Here is a 19299-nt window from a genome sequence, read left to right on the forward strand (position 1 = left end):
GGCTAACACCCATGAAGAGAGACAAGTAAAAGATCGAAGTGAAGTTGAAAACATTTTAAAGCAGGGACCGTTACCGGTATTCTGACTACAGGTTATTATTGAGGTATAACCGGTGTAATTTGAATTTGGGTATTTATATCACTTAAGCTCCGAATAGAGGTATTCGAATACCGGTATTCAATAGTGGTTTCGGTTTAGTCAATTGACAACAAATACCACTATTTGATAGTTTACTCCTAAATCTATTACCGGTAATAAGTAAGTGCCAATACCGGTTGTAGTAGTACCACGATTCGTTCCTTCGCTACTCGTCAAGGACGTTGTTCGGCCCGCTTGTAAAGTTGTAAATACTTAAGATCCGGATCTTAGAATGCCTGTTTTCATGTTGGCTGGTGAAATTAGCTGTTAGGTGATGATTTTGAATGATAAATATTTAATAGCGTTTATTTGATTCATTTAATTGTTTGTTTTTGTTGATTTAATTGTATTTTATAATGTATGTAGTTTATAATCTCAAAGATATGAGCGCCGATTAGACGTGCGCGCCGCCGCCATAAGGAGTCCGCGCGCCGCCACCGCCGCCGGTAGTATAAAATTCGCGCCGAATATTTTTTTATAAGACAGTATTATGCAGCGTTAAAATATGTAATAGGTTATAGTCCGATAAGAAATTGTTGTCGATTACACGGCACTTTTGCTAAGTCCAGTATTTTGGATATTGCCAAGTATGCGAAGAGTAAAATTATCAATTTTTCTGGTAGTTATTATGAATATGAATATGAATTAAACAGAGGGATTTTAGGTGTTTCAAAACCTTTTAAAAAGTCATTACTTGTCGTATTACAACGTAAAGAACCAAATAGATAAAAAAATATTACTACGGATTTTTTTTCCTGTGCGTTCAACAAGACATCAAGAGACAAACCCGATTTCATTTGAGAATTTCCTACGAAAATATTGATAAAATTGCATGCATTATTGTTCAGATGTTGCTGTATCCTACGATACCCCGCTATAGTAGTTTATGTGACTGCTACATAATGAAAGGCATTAAAACACGAGTGTGGGTTTAAGAAACGATCACACGAGTGTTTTAATGCCTAATTATGTACAGTTACATACACTACTTTATCTACATACATATAATAACCTTCTTTTATACATTCACTAACCTCATATTTCAGCCGACATCCATCGTTACCTACTCTCTGGCGGAACTCGCAGATTTGAGAGGTGCCGTCTCCTTAAATATCTTTTTATCACTAATTTTACATGAAACTCTTGCTTAAAACTTGTTTAAACACAAGAAAACAAATTAATTTTATACCTAAAACTAATTAAAAGATAAACTGTACGTCAAATGGCGGTAAATGAAAACTTTTTTCACACATGTCACGAATCCGTAGTTTTTTTTTAATTCATAGACAAACGAATGAAGTCCCTATTCTCATGTCACTCGAGATAAAATGTCGTACGGTTTATATTAAAAAATATACTGAATTGACGTTTCGTATCGATAATGGTTTTAATATCTATGGATACTAGAATAGACACCCACTTGAGTTTTGACAGCTGTTCCAAATTTAAACTCATAACCTTACAAAAATCTATAAAGTTATAACTTTAAAGTACAGATTTTACCTACTACCACAGATAAGAAAGTACTCATAGTAAAATTGGTTGTCATAATGCTAGTCATTTCCTATGGTTTCTGAATGCATTTTAGAGCATTAATGATATGTGCGTAGATAAAGTATGATTTCATGTTAATAAAATGACGCCAATGACTGGTAAAATTATACCACCTACGAGCTATAAAGTTTTTGGAAAAATATAAAAATAATAGGTTTTACTTTAGTTCATAACATGAGTTGACATTCTCAGTAAATGTATTTGTAATTATTCTATATTTATTTAAAAAAAAAACATGAATTTGACAAAAAAAACCTTATGCATATAAAGTACTGTATCGTCCAAAATACTAGACGTCGTTTCATTATGCGGCGTATCTTTTTATTTTCACCGAACCTGGCAACATCCAACATATTTGACATACCTATGTTTTTTTCGAAACTATTATAAATAGATTTTTTTCATGATTTTTTTACAATAAACAACCACATAATAAGATAATAACACCAAAAAAATGATACTAACACAGTTTTTTGAGATTTTTTTCCCTTGTCAAAATGACATCATCCATATGTGATTCTTCATGTCACACCTCCAATAACTCATTGAGTACAGTTCGAGAAATTTTCGGCCAAAAAGTCATATCCAAAAAGAGGTGACACATTAACTGGCCTCCTCGCAGCCCGGACCTGTCCCCAATGGATTTTTTTCTTTGGGGATACCTTAAAAGTAAAGTTTTTGAGACTAACTCAGTGTCTGTTGTGGAATTGAAGCAACGTATTCGCCAGGAAATGCAAAACATTTCTCGGGACACTTGTCAGGCCGTCACTGAAAATTTTCTCTCCAGGTTACGGCAATGCTTAAATAATGAAGGATCACATATGGATGATGTAATTAAAAAAAAATCCCTATTCATGTTTTTTCATAATTAATAAACGGTTTTCATCTGATATAATTAGTTTTCATTTTATTTTAGTTTGAAATGTAAAAGACTTATGGTCCACCCTGTAGTAAGCATAGAGTCCTCACTCCATACATCAGTTTTGGTACCAAAAAGACTATTATTTTCGTAGTTGACATTTAGCATCGAGTAGCAGAATTATCAGTACCGCTACTTGATACTAGATGTCTCAAATGTCGCGACTCACGAAAATTGTATTGAACAACTATTTACAACTAATATTAAAGCAGAAGGAGTTGAAAATAAAGTTCCAGTTAATCCTTGTTTAATATTCGCTGAAAGTTGTTGAGCATTAGACTTTTCGGTCGGTGCAACATCTATTGTCAAGTAGCATTACTGATAATTCCGTTACTCGATACTAGATGTTGACTACGAAAAGAATAGTATTTTTGGTACCAAAACTGATGTATGGAGTGAGCACTATATGTATTTTTTTCTTCATGTGGTTAAATGCACGTAATGATTATTTTTAGATATAATTCTAATTTATTTTTTTGTTCGGTAAATAGAACAAAAATATGATATGAAAAGTTTTCTTGATTTCTATTTAAAGTTAATCGTTTTTATATAAAGTACCATGTCTTAAAATATCGGTACCTAATTTGTTAGCATCCTATATAAAAGCAATAAATTCCCGATCAAACTAATCTGCATAGCATTTGCAACGGCAACGTGTGTAAATATCATCGTTAATGTCAAATTTCTTTGAAAATGTAACGTTTATATTATGATAACACTCCCTCACTTTGTTCTGTTCAAATCGTTGCAAAGTTAGCTTAGACAGACTCTAGTATCTAACATGGTCACGCCGATGCCACGCCGATAGCGCAATGTCGGCGGCGGCGACGCGAAAATTTTGGCGGCGGCGGCGACGCGAAAATTTTGGCGGCGGCGGCGGCGCGAAAATTTTGGTGGCAGCGGCGGCGCTCCGGCGCGGTGCTCATATTTCATATGGAAATGTTTTCTGGGATTAATTCTTTTCATTAATTCATTCATTAACCTCGTGCCTTGAAACGGTCGCAACGCTAAATTTTACAGGTTTCGAACCACTTGCTATTCTCGTGGTTAAATTTTATTATGAAATCTTTCGCTTGTAATACAGCGATCAATATTAGTATGAGGACTTAACAAGAACTTTAACCTCTTGTCGCAAAGTTTTTGGTTACTCTTTGATCAAGTGCAATGAATACCGGTATTAAATACGATAACCATTACCGGTATACTGAATACCTGTTATTATTGAGGTATTAATGAATACCGGTATTTCATTATGTCAATTAGTGTACAAATAGCGATAAAGACAAAAACGGAATGACAGCAATACCTCTAATTCGAATATAGGTATAACATTTTAACCGGTATTCGTTTGACACTTTTTATACAGGTATTTAATAAAACCGGTTATACGGTCCCTGTTTTAAAGCTAGTACTCAAGAGCCAAGAAGTGCCACGGCCTTGGAAAGTCATAAGAATTGGGAAGTATAAAATGGGGACTAACCGCCCCCTCAAAGTATGTTTCGACTCAAACCGAATTGCAAAAGATGTTCTTCGGAACCGAACAAACTATAGACATGATAAAATAAAAATTTTCTCCGATCAAACACAGAGTCAGCAAATATACATGAAAAATCTGCGTGAAGAACTTTCAAATAGGACAGAAAACGGGGAAACTGATTTAACAATCAAATATATCAGAGGACAACCCAAAATAGTATCTCTGCCAAAAAACGACAACAACAACAGCAAAGAATAAGCACCAATAACTCGCCTGACCCAAATCCAACATCGCATCTAATTTTAAAAAGCTACAATGACTTAAAACCTATAAAGGGTTCTATAAACTTCTTCTACACTAACATCAGGAGCCTGGTAAAACATGGAAAGCTGGACGAGCTAAGATGTATAATCAGTCAAATAACGAGACAGTTCCATGTGATACTCATAACTGAAACCTGGATTAAGTCTGAAGAAGAAGCAAATTATCTCACAATGCCTGGTTATATGCACTACCATAACTATAGAACGAATAAGAGGGGAGGAGGAGTATCCATATACATACGGAATAACATTAAACACAACATTACCCGAGGACAATACATAAATGGTAATAACTACCTATGGCTGCACTCAGAAAAATTTAACCTAAATATTGGGTTGGTATATAAACCCGGCGACACACATATGGAAACGTTTTTGGAAGATTTTGAGGGTCAACTGCCTCAGAACAAACCAACGATTATCTTTGGCGACTTTAATATAAACTTGCTTGTGAAAGACAGAGTTTCAGACACTTACATAGATATGCTTAATGAAAACGGATACAAGATTATTAATAAAATTGATGAACAATATTCAACTCGCGAAACAACTACAACAAAAAGTATCTTGGACCATATTATAACGAACGTGAAGCACAAGTTTATCGAAATAGCCTTGATTGACTCTTCTCTATCAGACCATAAGCAAATTATTCTAGGTATGAAGAACTGTGTATCAAAGAAGCCAAAATCGCACAAAAAAGTACAGTATGAAGCAGTTGACTACAAAATTCTTAATGAATTAGCGGAAGAAGAGCTAGGGGACCATACTGGAAATCAAAGCATTGAAGATTTGCACATTGCAATAAGGGATTTAGCTAAACGCAGCACTACCTTAAAAACTAAGATATCTAACCCGCCAAAGCAAGACTGGATCAACAAAGATATAATTGAAAATATAAATAAACGAAATGAACTGTGGCTAAAGTTGAAACAGTACCCGCAGTGCGCAGAGATATCGTCAGGTTTTAGAGCTCAACGAAATAAAACTACTATCCTTATAAACAAGACTAAAAACAAATATTACAACGATTCTTTTGAGAAATGTAAAAATGAACCTAAGAAAATGTGGGAACTGATCAATTCTTTATCGATCAATAAACATAAATCAAACTGTGCTCCTTCGAAATTAATTACGACATCTGGAGTCATAACTAATGACAAAGAAATTTGCGAACATTTTAATCACTTTTTCGCAACGATTGGTCCACATCTAGCTAACCAAATACCTGCTCATTATCACAGGTATAGGTACCCGATAACAAACCCTAATAATCAGACAGTAAATTATACAGGCCTACCTGATTTCCCACTGTGTACCGAAGAAGAGGTTGAAAAAATTATAAATAATCTGGATACAAACAGCAGCTCAGGCATAGATAAAATAACAACTAAAACGGTCAAATGTATAAAACAGTACTTAATACCAAAACTTACAACAAGCATAAACAACTGCCTAAAAAATGGTACTTTTCCAGATTGCCTAAAAATAGCTAAAGTCACACCTATTTATAAATCAGGTTGTAAATCGGATCCCGGGAACTATCGACCAGTGTCAGTTCTGTCAATACTCTCTAAGGTCATAGAAAAAGTAATACACACCCGTTTAAATAACTATCTAAAAGAAATAAATTTCCTTTCTAATAGTCAATATGGTTTTCGGTCCGAATCTAGTACCTTGTCCGCAGCGATTGATTTAACTACTAAAATAAAAACAAATATAGATGCCAAAAACTTTTGTCTCGGAATTTTTATTGATCTTAAAAAAGCATTTGACACGGTCAGTCATCCACTACTTTTAGAAAAACTTAAACATATAGGCATCACCGGCAATGCTCACAAAATTATGGAATCGTACCTAAGCAACCGGTGCCAAATAGTGAGAATAGGTAATGTGCAAAGCAGTCCCCAAATTATTACCTGTGGCGTCCCGCAGGGATCGATAGTTGGTCCTCTCCTGTTCTTAATTTACATAAATAGCATCTGTCAAGTACCTCTGCACGGAGAGATAAGCCTATACGCAGATGATACCTGTATTTTTTATTTCGGACAGTCTATAAAGGATATCACAACATTAGCACAAGAAGACCTCAATAACCTTAATGAATGGTTTCAGTTCAATTTACTCACTATTAACGTAGACAAGACCAGTTATATAATATTCAAATCAAAAACTAAAAAAAATACTGAAGATATAGAACTAAAAATTAATCAAACACAATTAAAACAATCTAGTGAAGAAAAATATCTGGGCCTAATATTGGACTGTGACCTATCATGGAAACAACACATAAATAAAATCCGATCAAAACTGACATCTTTAAGAGCCTGCCTCTACAATACGGCATACTGTCTTCCCCGCCGGGTACGATACACAATTTATAATTCACTAGTAAAATCTCATTTAAACTATCTAGTTGAAATATGGGGCAGTGCCACTAAAACTACTCTTAAAAATCTTCAAATCGCTCAAAATAAAATAATTAAAACACTTTTCAGATATGATTACTTAACTTCTAGTCGCAAAATTTATTTAGAAACAAAAATCTTAAATCTTAACCAACTGTACTTTAATAATACCTGTCTACTGATTAGAAAAATAATAGATAACAAAATCCACTCACAACTAAGTTTTATAACTAAATTACAAAAAGGCTTACGACCTCTACGTAATTCTAACGATCTTTGTCTTCAACCAGCTAGAACTAAATGTGGCAAAAAAAATATTGGTAATGAAGGGGCACAGTTTTACAACAGCCTACCTAAAGATATTAAACAGTGCAAAAATTACAATATTTACAAACGAAAACTATTGGACTACGTAATTCATAATATCTAAATCCGGCCCTGGCAAACATTCCGCATGGGAACAAAAGATAATGCAGTATTTAAGAAAAATATAGTCGCTCAACTTAACTTGCATGTGTTTAGAGTTTAAAGTGCAATGCGGCTAAAGTGTAAATGATAAAATGACTTAGCAACAGTTTTGTAGTTCGTGAGAAATAATAAGCGTACTTGTATTTAATTTGGTCATACCCACATGTTTATAAGAACATACTTATTACTTATACAACTTCACTATAAGCATGTTTGTATAATACCTATTTCTATATGTAATGTCTCGTAAATGACATGTTCTAGTTTTAATTAGTTATTTTAATTTTGTTAATAACATGCATGCTCACTCATATTTTATGAATTATCCTGTATTTTCTCTATTTAAGTGAAATGTTAAATTTCTTTATGAGAAAATAAATTCTTTAACCACAATTATTTGTAAATCCAATTGCAACATCACGCTTTAATTCATTCGAATCGGTCAATAATTTTATTTTAACGATGATTTAATAACGTTGCGGTGAAATAGCTTGAATAATTGGGTTATTTTATACAGTTACATTTCTACATTTGTTTCATTGGGTTCACGTCTCATGTGATATTAAACCGTTGAACTGTTTTAGATCTAATTTGGTATGGAGATTGTTCGAGTTCTGGGGAAGGAAATAAGTAGCTTTTATAATATGAATAATACGTGGGTGAAGTTGCGGGCAGATAGAAACTATAGTCTGTCAAGCTAAGAAGCAATGTACAGCAAAATGAAACACTCAAAGAGCAGTATTGAGCTAAGAAAAGCAGCAATGTACATCGGACCAAAACATGTAACTATCATAATATCATAATACATATTTACGTTCAACGAGCATGATTGTACATTGTAGGCACCTTGACTTTGCTTAAGTTCATGCACAATCTTATTTCATATATTGTTATTTAATGGTGACAGCAGACAATTCTCTTGAAATAGCAACGATTCAGAATGTAAACAAATATGATCGATGGCTATCATTCACGATCCACATTCAAGACAAGATTTGCTTGCTTGACCAAGTAGGTATAGTCACTTATATGCACACAAGCTGTTAACAATGTTAACTATCAATCAAAATGTTCATCGGATTACAAATTAATTGGTCAGCGAATGGAACCCTTATGGAGACTACTTTCTTAGACGCATTGCACGCTAATAGGCCACTCACAATTAAAATATTTGACAGTGTTTTAACTTCACATCAAATAAAATTAATAACATTTAGCGCGACATCAGCGCGAAATTTTGGTGCACTTATTTAATGGCGTGTTGGCATCATGACAAGAGATCGATAGTTCGTAGTCCGGGTCGCATATATTAGTTTCTTGGAACTTATTCGACTTATGTATGTACAGTAGAGTCCGGTTATAACGACACTCAAGGGACCGCTGATATTACGTCGTACTAACCGGACGTCGTACAAAACGAGCCGCCAATTTTAATATATTTTTTAATCAAAATAATTACATCATTTTGTATTTATTAATACTTATGCGACAATCAAAGAAATAAAACATTTCTTTTAAAATATATATTTACGTTAGTATTACGACACCTTGTCTTAAATGGAGAGACTTGTGTGTTTAGAAGAAGCCACTTTTCATAAAGGTACGCGTACTCACTCGTCATCCGCAAATTACTCGAATCCCGTAAAATAAAAAGTCGTAATTCTTGGGGATCTAATCAAGATGACGTTGTTTTATCACATAGTTCCTGTGGCCACCTCCTGCTCAGCCACATGCTACAGACCAGCTCGAAGGTACTTACCAAAATATTGCATTGTCACCCAACTTACATAATTATATCTTATTTATCTTATTTTATTTATTATGTGTGTGAAGTTTAAGCTCAATCGAATAATGGGAATTGTTTTATTTAGTTTGCAAGATTACGAAAAGTCGCATGACTAGGTATCTATTTCATCTTGCTCCCTATATGCAAAAGGGGGAGGAGAGTTAGGTGCGCGGGACGGAGGAAGCTTCTTACCAACAATTTATATGTAAAAACTACGTCGCTCGTCGTTGTAACCGGACTTGACGGACGGATTTTGAGTCAATTTCCGTCGTTAAAAGCGATCGGTCGTTATAAGCGGAGTCGTTATAAACGGTTGTGCTTTCATAGTAGCTTGTACTAAAACCAAACAAGTGCCTATACTTACGTCGCTATAAGCGGTTGGTTGTTATATGCGGAGTCGTACTAACCGGACTCTACTGTACTTAGAGTATCATTTTCATATTTACCAGTTGCTCGTCGTGCAACTTTTACATCGTGCTAGAACAGGACTAATCCTAATAAGGCTTAGTTTCTCCTCTGGGTTGGAAAGTAAGATGGCAGTCGCTTTCGTAAAAACCAATGCCTGTGCAAAAGATTTATAAGAAAAACACGGGTTCCTTTAGGGTTGCATATGAAAGCGCTAATATCGGAAAGAGGACCTGAATAACTCGAGTCTAGATATTTAGTACCCAGATATTCCGGAGAAGAGGGACTATACAGGGTTTCTCCTCGAAAATGAGATAAAATACTGCAATACTGTATTGTGGGATAATTGTCCACGCTTGAAGAAGCGATCACGCGTCGCACATAACCGCCTCCATAACTGAGTTATGCGTTTAATATTTGCGAAAGAGGTCATGGTAGCGTCGCCGTACCGGACGGCACGATATGTACTTTGTGTGTTTTAGAAATATACTTGATACTTTTTGGTACAGGCAGCAACACTTAAATGTCCATCGGTGGGCCTTATGCCTTTTGTAATAAGGTTTATTAACTGTCAGTTAACAGTGTGGGCGATGGCATTACCCACATTACAGCGTATAAGCCGAAAGAAGGCTCAACGCAGTCTTTAGGCAATCTTTAGTTTATGGCCATATGTCAAGTTACTTTCAATTAGAATTCTAGCCTATTGAACGTAGGTCACTAATTAACTGTATCAGATAATTTTAACACAATATACGCCATCTGATGCATAAAAAAACCGGGCAAGTGCGAGTCGGAGTGCAAAAAAAAAGCAAAATAAGAAACGGTCACCCATCCAAGTACTGACCACTCCCGACGTTGCTTAACTTTGGTCAAAAATCACGTTTGTTGTATGGGAGCCCCATTCAAATCTTTATTTTATTCTGTTTTTAGCATTTGTTGTTATAGCGGCAACAGAAATACATCATCTGTGAAAATTTCAACTGTCTATCACGGTTCGTGAGATACAGCCCGGTGACAGACAGACGGACAGCGAAGTCTTAGTAATAGGTCCCGTTTTACCCTTTGGGTACGGAACCCTAAAAAACAAAATATAAAAATTTTACCTTCCAATAAAATTATTATTATGTTTCCTATCCACATCGGATATCTTCATTGAGAGAGTAACGCGATCGTTGACCAATGATGCCGCTAGCGTCTATGTAGTCGCTCCGCCCCACGCCGTGACGTAGTTCCGCTTCCACTTCCTGCGAACCGTTGCTCGCTTCCCGCCACTCGCCACCGCCATGTCATTGTTGAGGAGAAGTACCGTCGGCATAAAAGTAGCCTAGTAGCCTGCCAGGAAGGCATTACTCAGATATCCGATGTGGATAGGAAACATAATAATAATTTTATTGGAAGGTAAAATTTTTATATTATGTGTTCCGTACTCCACATCGGATATCTTCATTGAGACCTGTTTATTATCTCCTGGTGGCGAGTTAGCGGGCGCGCAAGCGATAGGGCTACACCTACTGTCATAGAACTCAGAGAACGAATAAATATGTATACACCATATTGCAACCCATGAAATCACAGTGACTCGTTATAATGTGAATTACAGGAAATTGAGAATTGAAATTGTAATCTCAGGTTCGAAACTGGTTTAAGAGAATTCTCATTCGAAATCGCATCCGATCCGCAGAATCTCGGCGAGTCATGTTCCCAATTAACATAAGCGAAAATATCGCTAAGTGAATAGCTTTCCAGCCAATTTAGTTATTAAGTACATCGTGGATCAAAAGCAATCGTAGGCGAGGCCGGCTTGGATGAGACTGTGGCTGAAAGAAATAAGCGAAGTGTCCCCTAACATTTTGTGTAATTCTCGCAAGGTGACGTACCCAGACTACCTACTTATACTGGGTCTATACTTTATTCCGGAGCTTCTAAGAGTCCAGTCGGTAAGACACGTTATCTGGTTTAGAGCCGAATTTCGGACACAAAATAATAGCGTTAAAGTTATCTATGTAATTGCCCGGGCTACAGTGTAGTAGAGTAAGGTCATTGACCCTGCTGCCTGATGCTAACAGCAAAAGTGCGGCAGCTATTCTATCGTACTTCTTCTAACGTACCTAACGTTGTAGGGCTATTTAAATTAGGGCAAGTAGATGTCTCGCGTCCCAAGCTGGTGCTTTGGGAGGCGCTGGTCTCGCTATTAATGGCGTTGGAAGAAGGCATAGTGTCCGATAGTGGTTCATACACAGCACTTGTGAGAGGCTTATGAACGAGTATCGTTCTGAAAGCTAACATGGATAATAGAAATAGACGTCTGAGATAGCTCGCTACTTCACTGGATAGAGGTACCTGGCAGTTGATCTTATTTTTGATGCACCATAAAGACCGTTTCTACATTGTGGCCGTACATGCAGCCTAGACAAGGGGACGATCTAGGGGCTCCCGTTACTGTTTTCTATACAAACACAGTACCGGAATCGGGAATATCCGGTTCTTCCATATTAGTGAGACAGTGACAGTTGCGTTTCGTTCGCTACGTAGCGTTAGACCTTGGCATGTTATATGCATGCGCCAGTCACGCCAGTAGCGGACGTCACTCCTGATCCCGCCAGCTCGGTGTTGGAGCGTCCTATCTGACAGGAGCTACGCCTCATTCTTAAGGTCGTTGACTCGTAAGGGAGGGCGGTCTGACGTTGTGTTCACTAGGACCGCCAGTAAATTGCAAGCTTACCACAGCTGCTTTAAGACTCCTTATCACGCCGTCGCAGTACACAGACTAGGCTGGGAGGTGGAGACATCCATGCCAAGTCTCACAGGCAGCTGTCAAAGGTCGTGGTAGCAGTTCAATGAGTCTGTTAAGAAATACCGTGGCACAGTGCGAGGGCTCTCGAAAGCGGAGGCCGGCCAACAAGGCGCCTGTCAGGTGAAGACAGTCTCGGCGGCTGCTGGGCGCAGCTGCCACTCGGGCGCGCAGTGACTTCTTGATAAACCGTTGCCCTCGGGGGTTGTACCGACCTGGCAAGTAGCAAGCAACCAGCGCGACCTGTAGACGATCTGCTGGCATCAGCAGTTTTTGCGACAGCCGTAGTAACGGAAGGGATGTAGTGTCGCCGTCGTTTTATGTATACTGTACCGGTGCGGTTGTATGTTTACACTTCTGTCGTCAGCGCTGCAGATGCGGCCCGTTAACGGTGACTCTTCGCTGAAAGGGCCTTACCTCGTACATTGTCTACCAATATTGGAGATTGTAACGGACTGCTTGCATAAGATGAGGAAGAAAGTGGTGCGAGGCTTTCGGCAGCTCCGTGTTGCTGGGGACTGCGAAGGCTTCACCTTCCTCCATGAACTAAAGTTTGCGAATTTGAGACTGAACAGAAGGCATTGAGTCTCATTTCTGCGAGAAACTCTGCAGCAAGGCAGGCCTGTATGTCGCGAAAAAGAAAACTTTCAATCGGTGTGTTGTGCCGCGTGTCCCACGTGATGTCTAGGAGCGTGATGGTCTAATTCGCTTTATCCGAAGAGACACCCTATATCGAGTTAGTATAGGGCATCGAGTTAGTAGCATGCTTTTAAGGAAATCGAACTGATGAAATCAAGTCTAAAATCGATTTTGGCGCTTTGCGTAACAAAACTGTTTCGATAAAGTCGAATACAGACAGATGGAAACTGCTGGAGTCCTCCTGGCCCCTTTCTCTTAGCACCGGAAACTCAAGCTTGTTCAGGCGCAGCGGATTTATTTGTCCCATTTTGTTTATTATGGCTTTTCGCACGAGTTCGTCTTTGTAAGACGGAACTTAAGCTGGAGAGCGCGAGCAAGCAGAGATAATTATGTGAAGTCTGCAGACCTTTTCGATGCCTTTCACCTCGGTTTCGAGCGGTCGCACAGGGCCTTGTCGCTAGCTGTTCTCCGGTTGGACCACTCCATGGCCTCGAGAAGTCGTAGGAGCTTCGAAGCGACACAGCGAAGTCGATCAGCACCTTTATGAAGCCCGGGAACACGACGTATTTTCCTCTGAGTATTGACATATCTTACCGCTTTCAACTCCGGGCAGTCGAGCCGCGCTAGGACGGGGCTCTTTACGACCTTGTCTGCCGTCGCCGGAGGATTCTTTAACCGAAACCAAGAGCTTAGCGGTCTGTTCGTGCTGTACCATACCATACCTATACCTGCACCATAGCTATAGGCGCCTGCGTACCTCAATGGAACCATGTGGACAGGACAAAACTGATACTGTGGCGCCCAGCGAGCAAGGGACGACATCGTCGTAGTTGCAGCATCGGTGGGCAGCATCGGCGTGATTGTGGCAACCGCCGCCGCTCGGGAGGCGCCGGTGCGTGAAGCTAGGGGCGCCATCGTGGCGGCCGGCTCGGGGGGGGGGGGGGGGGGGGGCACCGGTGCCTGAGGCCGGGCGGTTCATGGCGGCCGCCACTGGTTCGGGAAGCGCTGGTGCGTGAGGCGAGGACCCATAGTGGCGGCCCGCTCTAGAGGCGTTGTCGCGTGAGGCGGGCGGCTCCATCGTGGCGGCCCGGCTCGGGAGGCGCCGGTGCGTGCGGCGAGAGGCGCCATCGTGGCGGCCAGCTCGGGAGGCACCGGTGCATGAGGCGGTCGCCGTCTGGCTGGCTGGTCTGGGAGGCACTGCTGTGAGGCGAGAGGCGCCATCGTGGCGGCCAGCTCGAGAGGCGCCAGTGCGCAGGTGGTGGTGCCATCGTGGCGGGCGGCATCATCGTGGCGGGCAGCGCCATTGTGGCAGCCGCCGCCACCGCGTCGATGCGTAATGCGAGAGGCGCCATCGTGGCGGCCAGCTCGGGGGGCAGGCGGTGTCATCGAGCGGGCGGCGCCATCATGGCGGCCACCGTCGCCAGGCTCAGGTGCGAGAGGCGCCGTCGTGGCGGCCAGCTCGACAGGCGCCGGTGCGCGTGACGGATGTTACCGGCACGGGAGGCGCCGATGGCTAGGCTCGTAGTTGCACGCATCATCACGGCGACGCTGTTGCCCTCGGCGGTGCCATCGTGGTGGCCACACCGGCGCGTAGGTCACCAGCGCCGTCATGACGGCCGGCAACCAACGCGGCGATCGTCGCTGTACTCGTAGCATTTCCACTGCTTACACGTAACTTACCTTCCTTCCGCTCGAGCAGTCGGGACGCAGAAGCGGTCCGCCTTCACCTTGGCGCGATCCACCCGCGATGCGCCCGCAGCTGCAGGAGCGGGCGTGTGACGTCTCGCAGAGCCACGCGGATCTCTCGGAGTCCCGCTGGACTGGAAGCGTCCGCACCGCAACTGCAGCAATAGGAGCGGGCGTAGCAACAGGAGCGGGCGTGTGACGTCTCTCGGAGTCCCGCGGACTGGAGGCGTCCGCACCGCGACTGCAGCAACAGGAGCGTGGGGGCTCGTCCGGGATCTGAACCCGGGACCTCTCGCACCCGAAGCGAGAATCATACCCCTAGACCAACGAGCCTGAGTGACGTCTCTCGGAGTCCCGCGGACTGGAGGCGTCCGCACCGCGACTACAGCAACAGGAGCGGGCGTGTGACGTCTCTCGGAGTCCCGCGGACTGGAGGCGTCCGCACCGCGACTGCAGCAACAGGAGCGGGCGTGTGACGTCTCTCCGAGTCCTGCGGACTGGAGGCGTCCACCGTGGCCCGCAGCGTCGCGGTGTCTCGGAGTCACCTTGGACGACAGCAGAAGAAAGACGTGGGGCGGGCGCCGGGCCCGCGCCCCCGCGCCGCGGGCCGGGGCGCCCCGGTCGCGCCGCAACTAACAACACGAGGTACTCCCAGGCTCCTGCCTGAGAACCCTCCGCGAGTGACGAAGTAACTTCTGAACGCCAATAAAATTAGAATATCTTAAACTGGCTCACCGGATGGTTCGAAACAATCCAAACCTCCTTATCGGCGAAGCGCGGCGCCCGAAAGCAGCGCGCGCAGGCCGTCCGCCGCCGCGCCGCCCGGGCGCCGCCGCCGCCGCCGCAGGCACGATGACCGCGCGTTCCCTCTCCGATGCGGAGCGACTTGTTACCACTTGTTAACAAAAACCACTGACGCACTTCCTACTTCGATCTCGAAAATGCGAGTTAACGGTAACGATTTTAGCAGCATGGAATGTTAAAGCACCATGCTGCAAAAATATACGCAAAAAATATTTGCGGACCATCGGTCAAGACGGTCGACGAAACAATGTGGCGGTGGCGAGTGGCGGGAAGCGAGCAACGGTTCGCAGGAAGTGGAAGCGGAACTACGTCACGGCGTGGGGCGGAGCGACTACATAGACGCTAGCGGCATCATTGGTCAACGATCGCGTTACTCTCTCAATGAAGATATCCGATGTGGAGTACGGAACACATAATAAATACTTTAGAACAGGAGTCTAAAAACTACGGCCTGGGTACCCGTTCAATACGACCCTTAGAAAGGAAACAAGAGCTGAAGGCTTGACTTTCTTGGATTTATAATTTAGCTACCTATCCTACTTAAATAATACCTATTTATCGAAAGATTTATTTCCATTTACTTAACTATTGTTATTGCTAGTAATGCTCGTAACCTTTTACCTACCTGGAAGTTAGTAGTGACGGTGACGGCCTCGAGACTCGCAATAGGAACGAGGCGGACTCGTTCGCCCGTATTCGATGCTATATAACACTTTAAACTCTCGCGTTTTGTACACATATTTAATTACACAAACGGGTCTGCTGCGATATAATTCCATTGTTTTTACCTTTAATTCCGACGTTTCAGGTGAGTTGCACCAGCTGTGGTCACAGAAAGACTCAACTGGTGCAATTCAGCTGAAACGTCCGAATTAAACAATTAAATTATATCGCGGTAGACCCGTTTGTGTAATTAAATACGTATTCGATGCTGACCGTTCGCTTGCGGTTTATATCTTACCTGGAAGTTAGTAGTGGTGTCATGCGGCGCGTTCAACGCTTGCTGATGCCTCATATGAAACGTGTGCTGCAGCACACAGCTCCTCCACACATATTTGCCGGCCTCCGGACTCGGTAGCAGGAACGAGGCGGACTCGTTCGCTCGCTGGCATTCGATGCTGAACGTTCGCTTGCGGTTGATCACTATTGTGATGTCTGACCATCTGTGAACAAAAGTTCAAAATGGTTTTTATTTGAACTTGGAAATGAGTCTCTTAATTTCAAACTCGGGTAAATACAACTGTCAGATTTTGCGATTTTGGTATTAAGTAAAGGTAGATATTTCCTAAGGGGGTCGAATGGATTTATCCCAGTTTGATGTCAAGCGACACAAATGTTTTGCTTGGTTTAGTTAGGTTTGTGTTTTTATATTTTTTTACACTATACTGAGAACACCAAGCATGGATATTATATAATGGCAACTAAAAGAGTCAGGCGAAGCCTAACGTTCGGGGCTTGTTGCGCACGCTCCGATGCCGGGCGCCTTGGACGCCCTAGCGGCGTCCTCATGGTAAAATAACGTCAGGTTACGTTTAAGTGGCGGTCGCCTTCATCGATACCTGTAGAAATGCGGCGTGTCGCTATGCTCGCTCAGCACTCGGATGCCGGTGAGCGAGACGGCGATAGTGACCTCCTCGTTCGTGCTGGCGTCCTTCGCCGAGAACAGCTCCTGACCGTAACCCCGCAGTTGTTGGCATGTCGTTATGAAACCTTCTTCCGCTTGGGCCTGTACAAACAGCAGCACTCTTAACTGTCCATCGGTGGTCCTTATTACAAAAGGCATAAGGTCTACCGATGGACAGGTATATAGACCGACCGCTTAAATGAGTCTTCGCCTGCGCGGTGCGGGCGGGTGTACGCTTGCCGCCCGCACCTTCCCCGCCACCCTTAGTCGTCACACCCCGTCGCCCCCGTACCGCGCAGGCGAGGACTCATTTAAGCGGTCGGTCTATAACAGCCCACATTGGGCGATGGTACAATTATTACTGATACAGTACGTTTCCACATATGCCGGGAGAATTTTTAAAGGTCAGTGAGGGCAGCTACTTGTTCTGCTATGTGAACATGGATTTAAACGACCTTCTCTAACATTATAAGGCCACGTTTAGGTATATTTCACCACTCTGTAAAGTACAATAGTGTCCAGACATTTTTCAGGACGATATAACATATCTGAATTACGTAGGGAATTATTTTAGACTAGCATTAAGACGAGAGGGCACTTTCGGTACATCCATAATTTACGAAAAAACCGTTTCGAACATATACACGGTGTAACATGAGTAAACCGAATAATTTTAACAGCGTATTCCTGATCATATTTAGAGACAAAAATGTCCTATAAATTTTTTTTGATATTGTAAACCGAAAATTACGATACGTGGTGTCTCCAAGCGCAAGCAGTGCTAATCAAAAATGGCCTGTGGGGATACGCAAGCGGAGAGATACCCGAGCCGGCTGCAACTAGCAACGAGACGGAAAAGAAAGAATTTCTACACAAGGATCTACTAGCAAGGTCAGAATTATTACTTCTCATCTCGCCTTCAGAGTTGAAGCAAATAAAAGGTTGCAAAACTTTTACATTTTTTACTTCTTTTGACCTCAGAAATGCGTGGTTAAAATTATTCGGTTTCCTCATGTTACACCGTGTATTTTTATTGAATTGATCATACACCGAGGAGCCTTATAAATCTGATCAGGACAAGCAAAAGCCATAGTCTGGCTCTTGCTTGAGTCTTGAGTAATCCAAATGTGCCAATACTACCAAATTGATTAAGAAAAAAGTAACAGGAAAAATACGATTTTGCATCATAGATTAGCGTGTCTAAAATAGGTATGAGTAATTACCAAACCTACATAGATAACGCCTGCCGACTAGGCGGATCTTATCAAGGTATTCCATTGAATAACAGTGAGCTGTTATCTTCTGTCTAGGTTTGAGCTAGGTATTACAAATTTTACGCCCCTACACGCAAGTTTTTTATAGCGCAATGAGGCCATTGTATTTAATGTTGTATAATAAATAATAATTAAGCCTATATACGTCTCACTGCTGGGCACAGGCCTCCTTTCATGCGCGAGAGGGCTCGGGCTATAGTCCCCACGCTAGCCCAATGCGGATTGGAGACTTCACATACACCTTTCAATTTAAAGTTGTACAGGAACATTTTTTTAATTTTGTTATGATGTTTTTTCGAATTGGAATCACAATCCATTCTTAGATTTTTCGTTGCGTCCATTCTGTTACCGTAATATATCAAAAGGGAACAAAATAGGAAGAAAATAATAAAATCTGTTTTTGTTTTTTTTTAGGTATGTACCTCGCTGGAGAGTGGAGGCCTTTGCCCAGCAGTGGGACACACACATAGGCTAATAAAAAAAATACCTCAGTGTAAGTAACTCTATTAGCAACCTTTATAACATGCTAAAATTGGAGTGAAAGTGAAATCATAATTAAAAACCTGACTGTGCATTTTGTCACACTTCAACAATTCAATTAAAAGACCCTATAATTACTAGGGCTCGCGGTCGGGTCCGGGTGTCGGGTACCCGTTGCCGGGGCCCCGTTCTCGTGCTACACGAAACCGGATTTGTGGCCCGTTCGGAACGGATAATTAGGATCCGTGTAATTAAGATCCGTGTACCCGTGTTACCCGTGTGTCCGGATCCACGGATATTAATTACACACGGGTCCGGCCCGTTCTCGACGTATAGTGACGATGACGATCGATCGCGTTCTTTATAATAAAAGCAAAGAATCTTATACCTTTAAACGAGCAATTCCATTATATTCAAATACTAAATGTACTATTTAACTAAGCAGACTTGTAACCGTTGTTACCATACGTCGGACTCCAGCGGGCATTTTCGTGGCATGTCAGAATGATAGGTAAGGTTCGCA

General features: G+C 41.9%; 1 protein-coding gene and 1 non-coding gene across 2 annotated transcripts in view; both read right to left on the bottom strand.

The window, feature by feature from the left end:
• LOC134668067 (tyrosine-protein phosphatase non-receptor type 14) overlaps positions 1 to 19299 on the bottom strand; it is a 33594-nt gene that overhangs the window by 10243 nt on the left and 4052 nt on the right. Inside the window, exons 2-3 of the mRNA XM_063525528.1 lie at positions 16958 to 17124; positions 16360 to 16561 (exon numbers count right to left, since the gene is read on the bottom strand). Of these exons, the coding sequence (XP_063381598.1) occupies positions 16360 to 16561; positions 16958 to 17124 (369 nt within the window). The remainder of the gene's footprint in view (positions 1 to 16359; positions 16562 to 16957; positions 17125 to 19299) is intronic.
• On the bottom strand, positions 14856 to 14927 carry Trnap-cgg (transfer RNA proline (anticodon CGG)). Its single transcript has one exon. It is a non-coding gene; the product is annotated as a tRNA-Pro (tRNA).

The sequence above is a fragment of the Cydia fagiglandana genome, chromosome 10, assembly GCF_963556715.1.
Source record: "Cydia fagiglandana chromosome 10, ilCydFagi1.1, whole genome shotgun sequence".
NCBI classification, from domain to species: domain Eukaryota; kingdom Metazoa; phylum Arthropoda; class Insecta; order Lepidoptera; family Tortricidae; genus Cydia; species Cydia fagiglandana.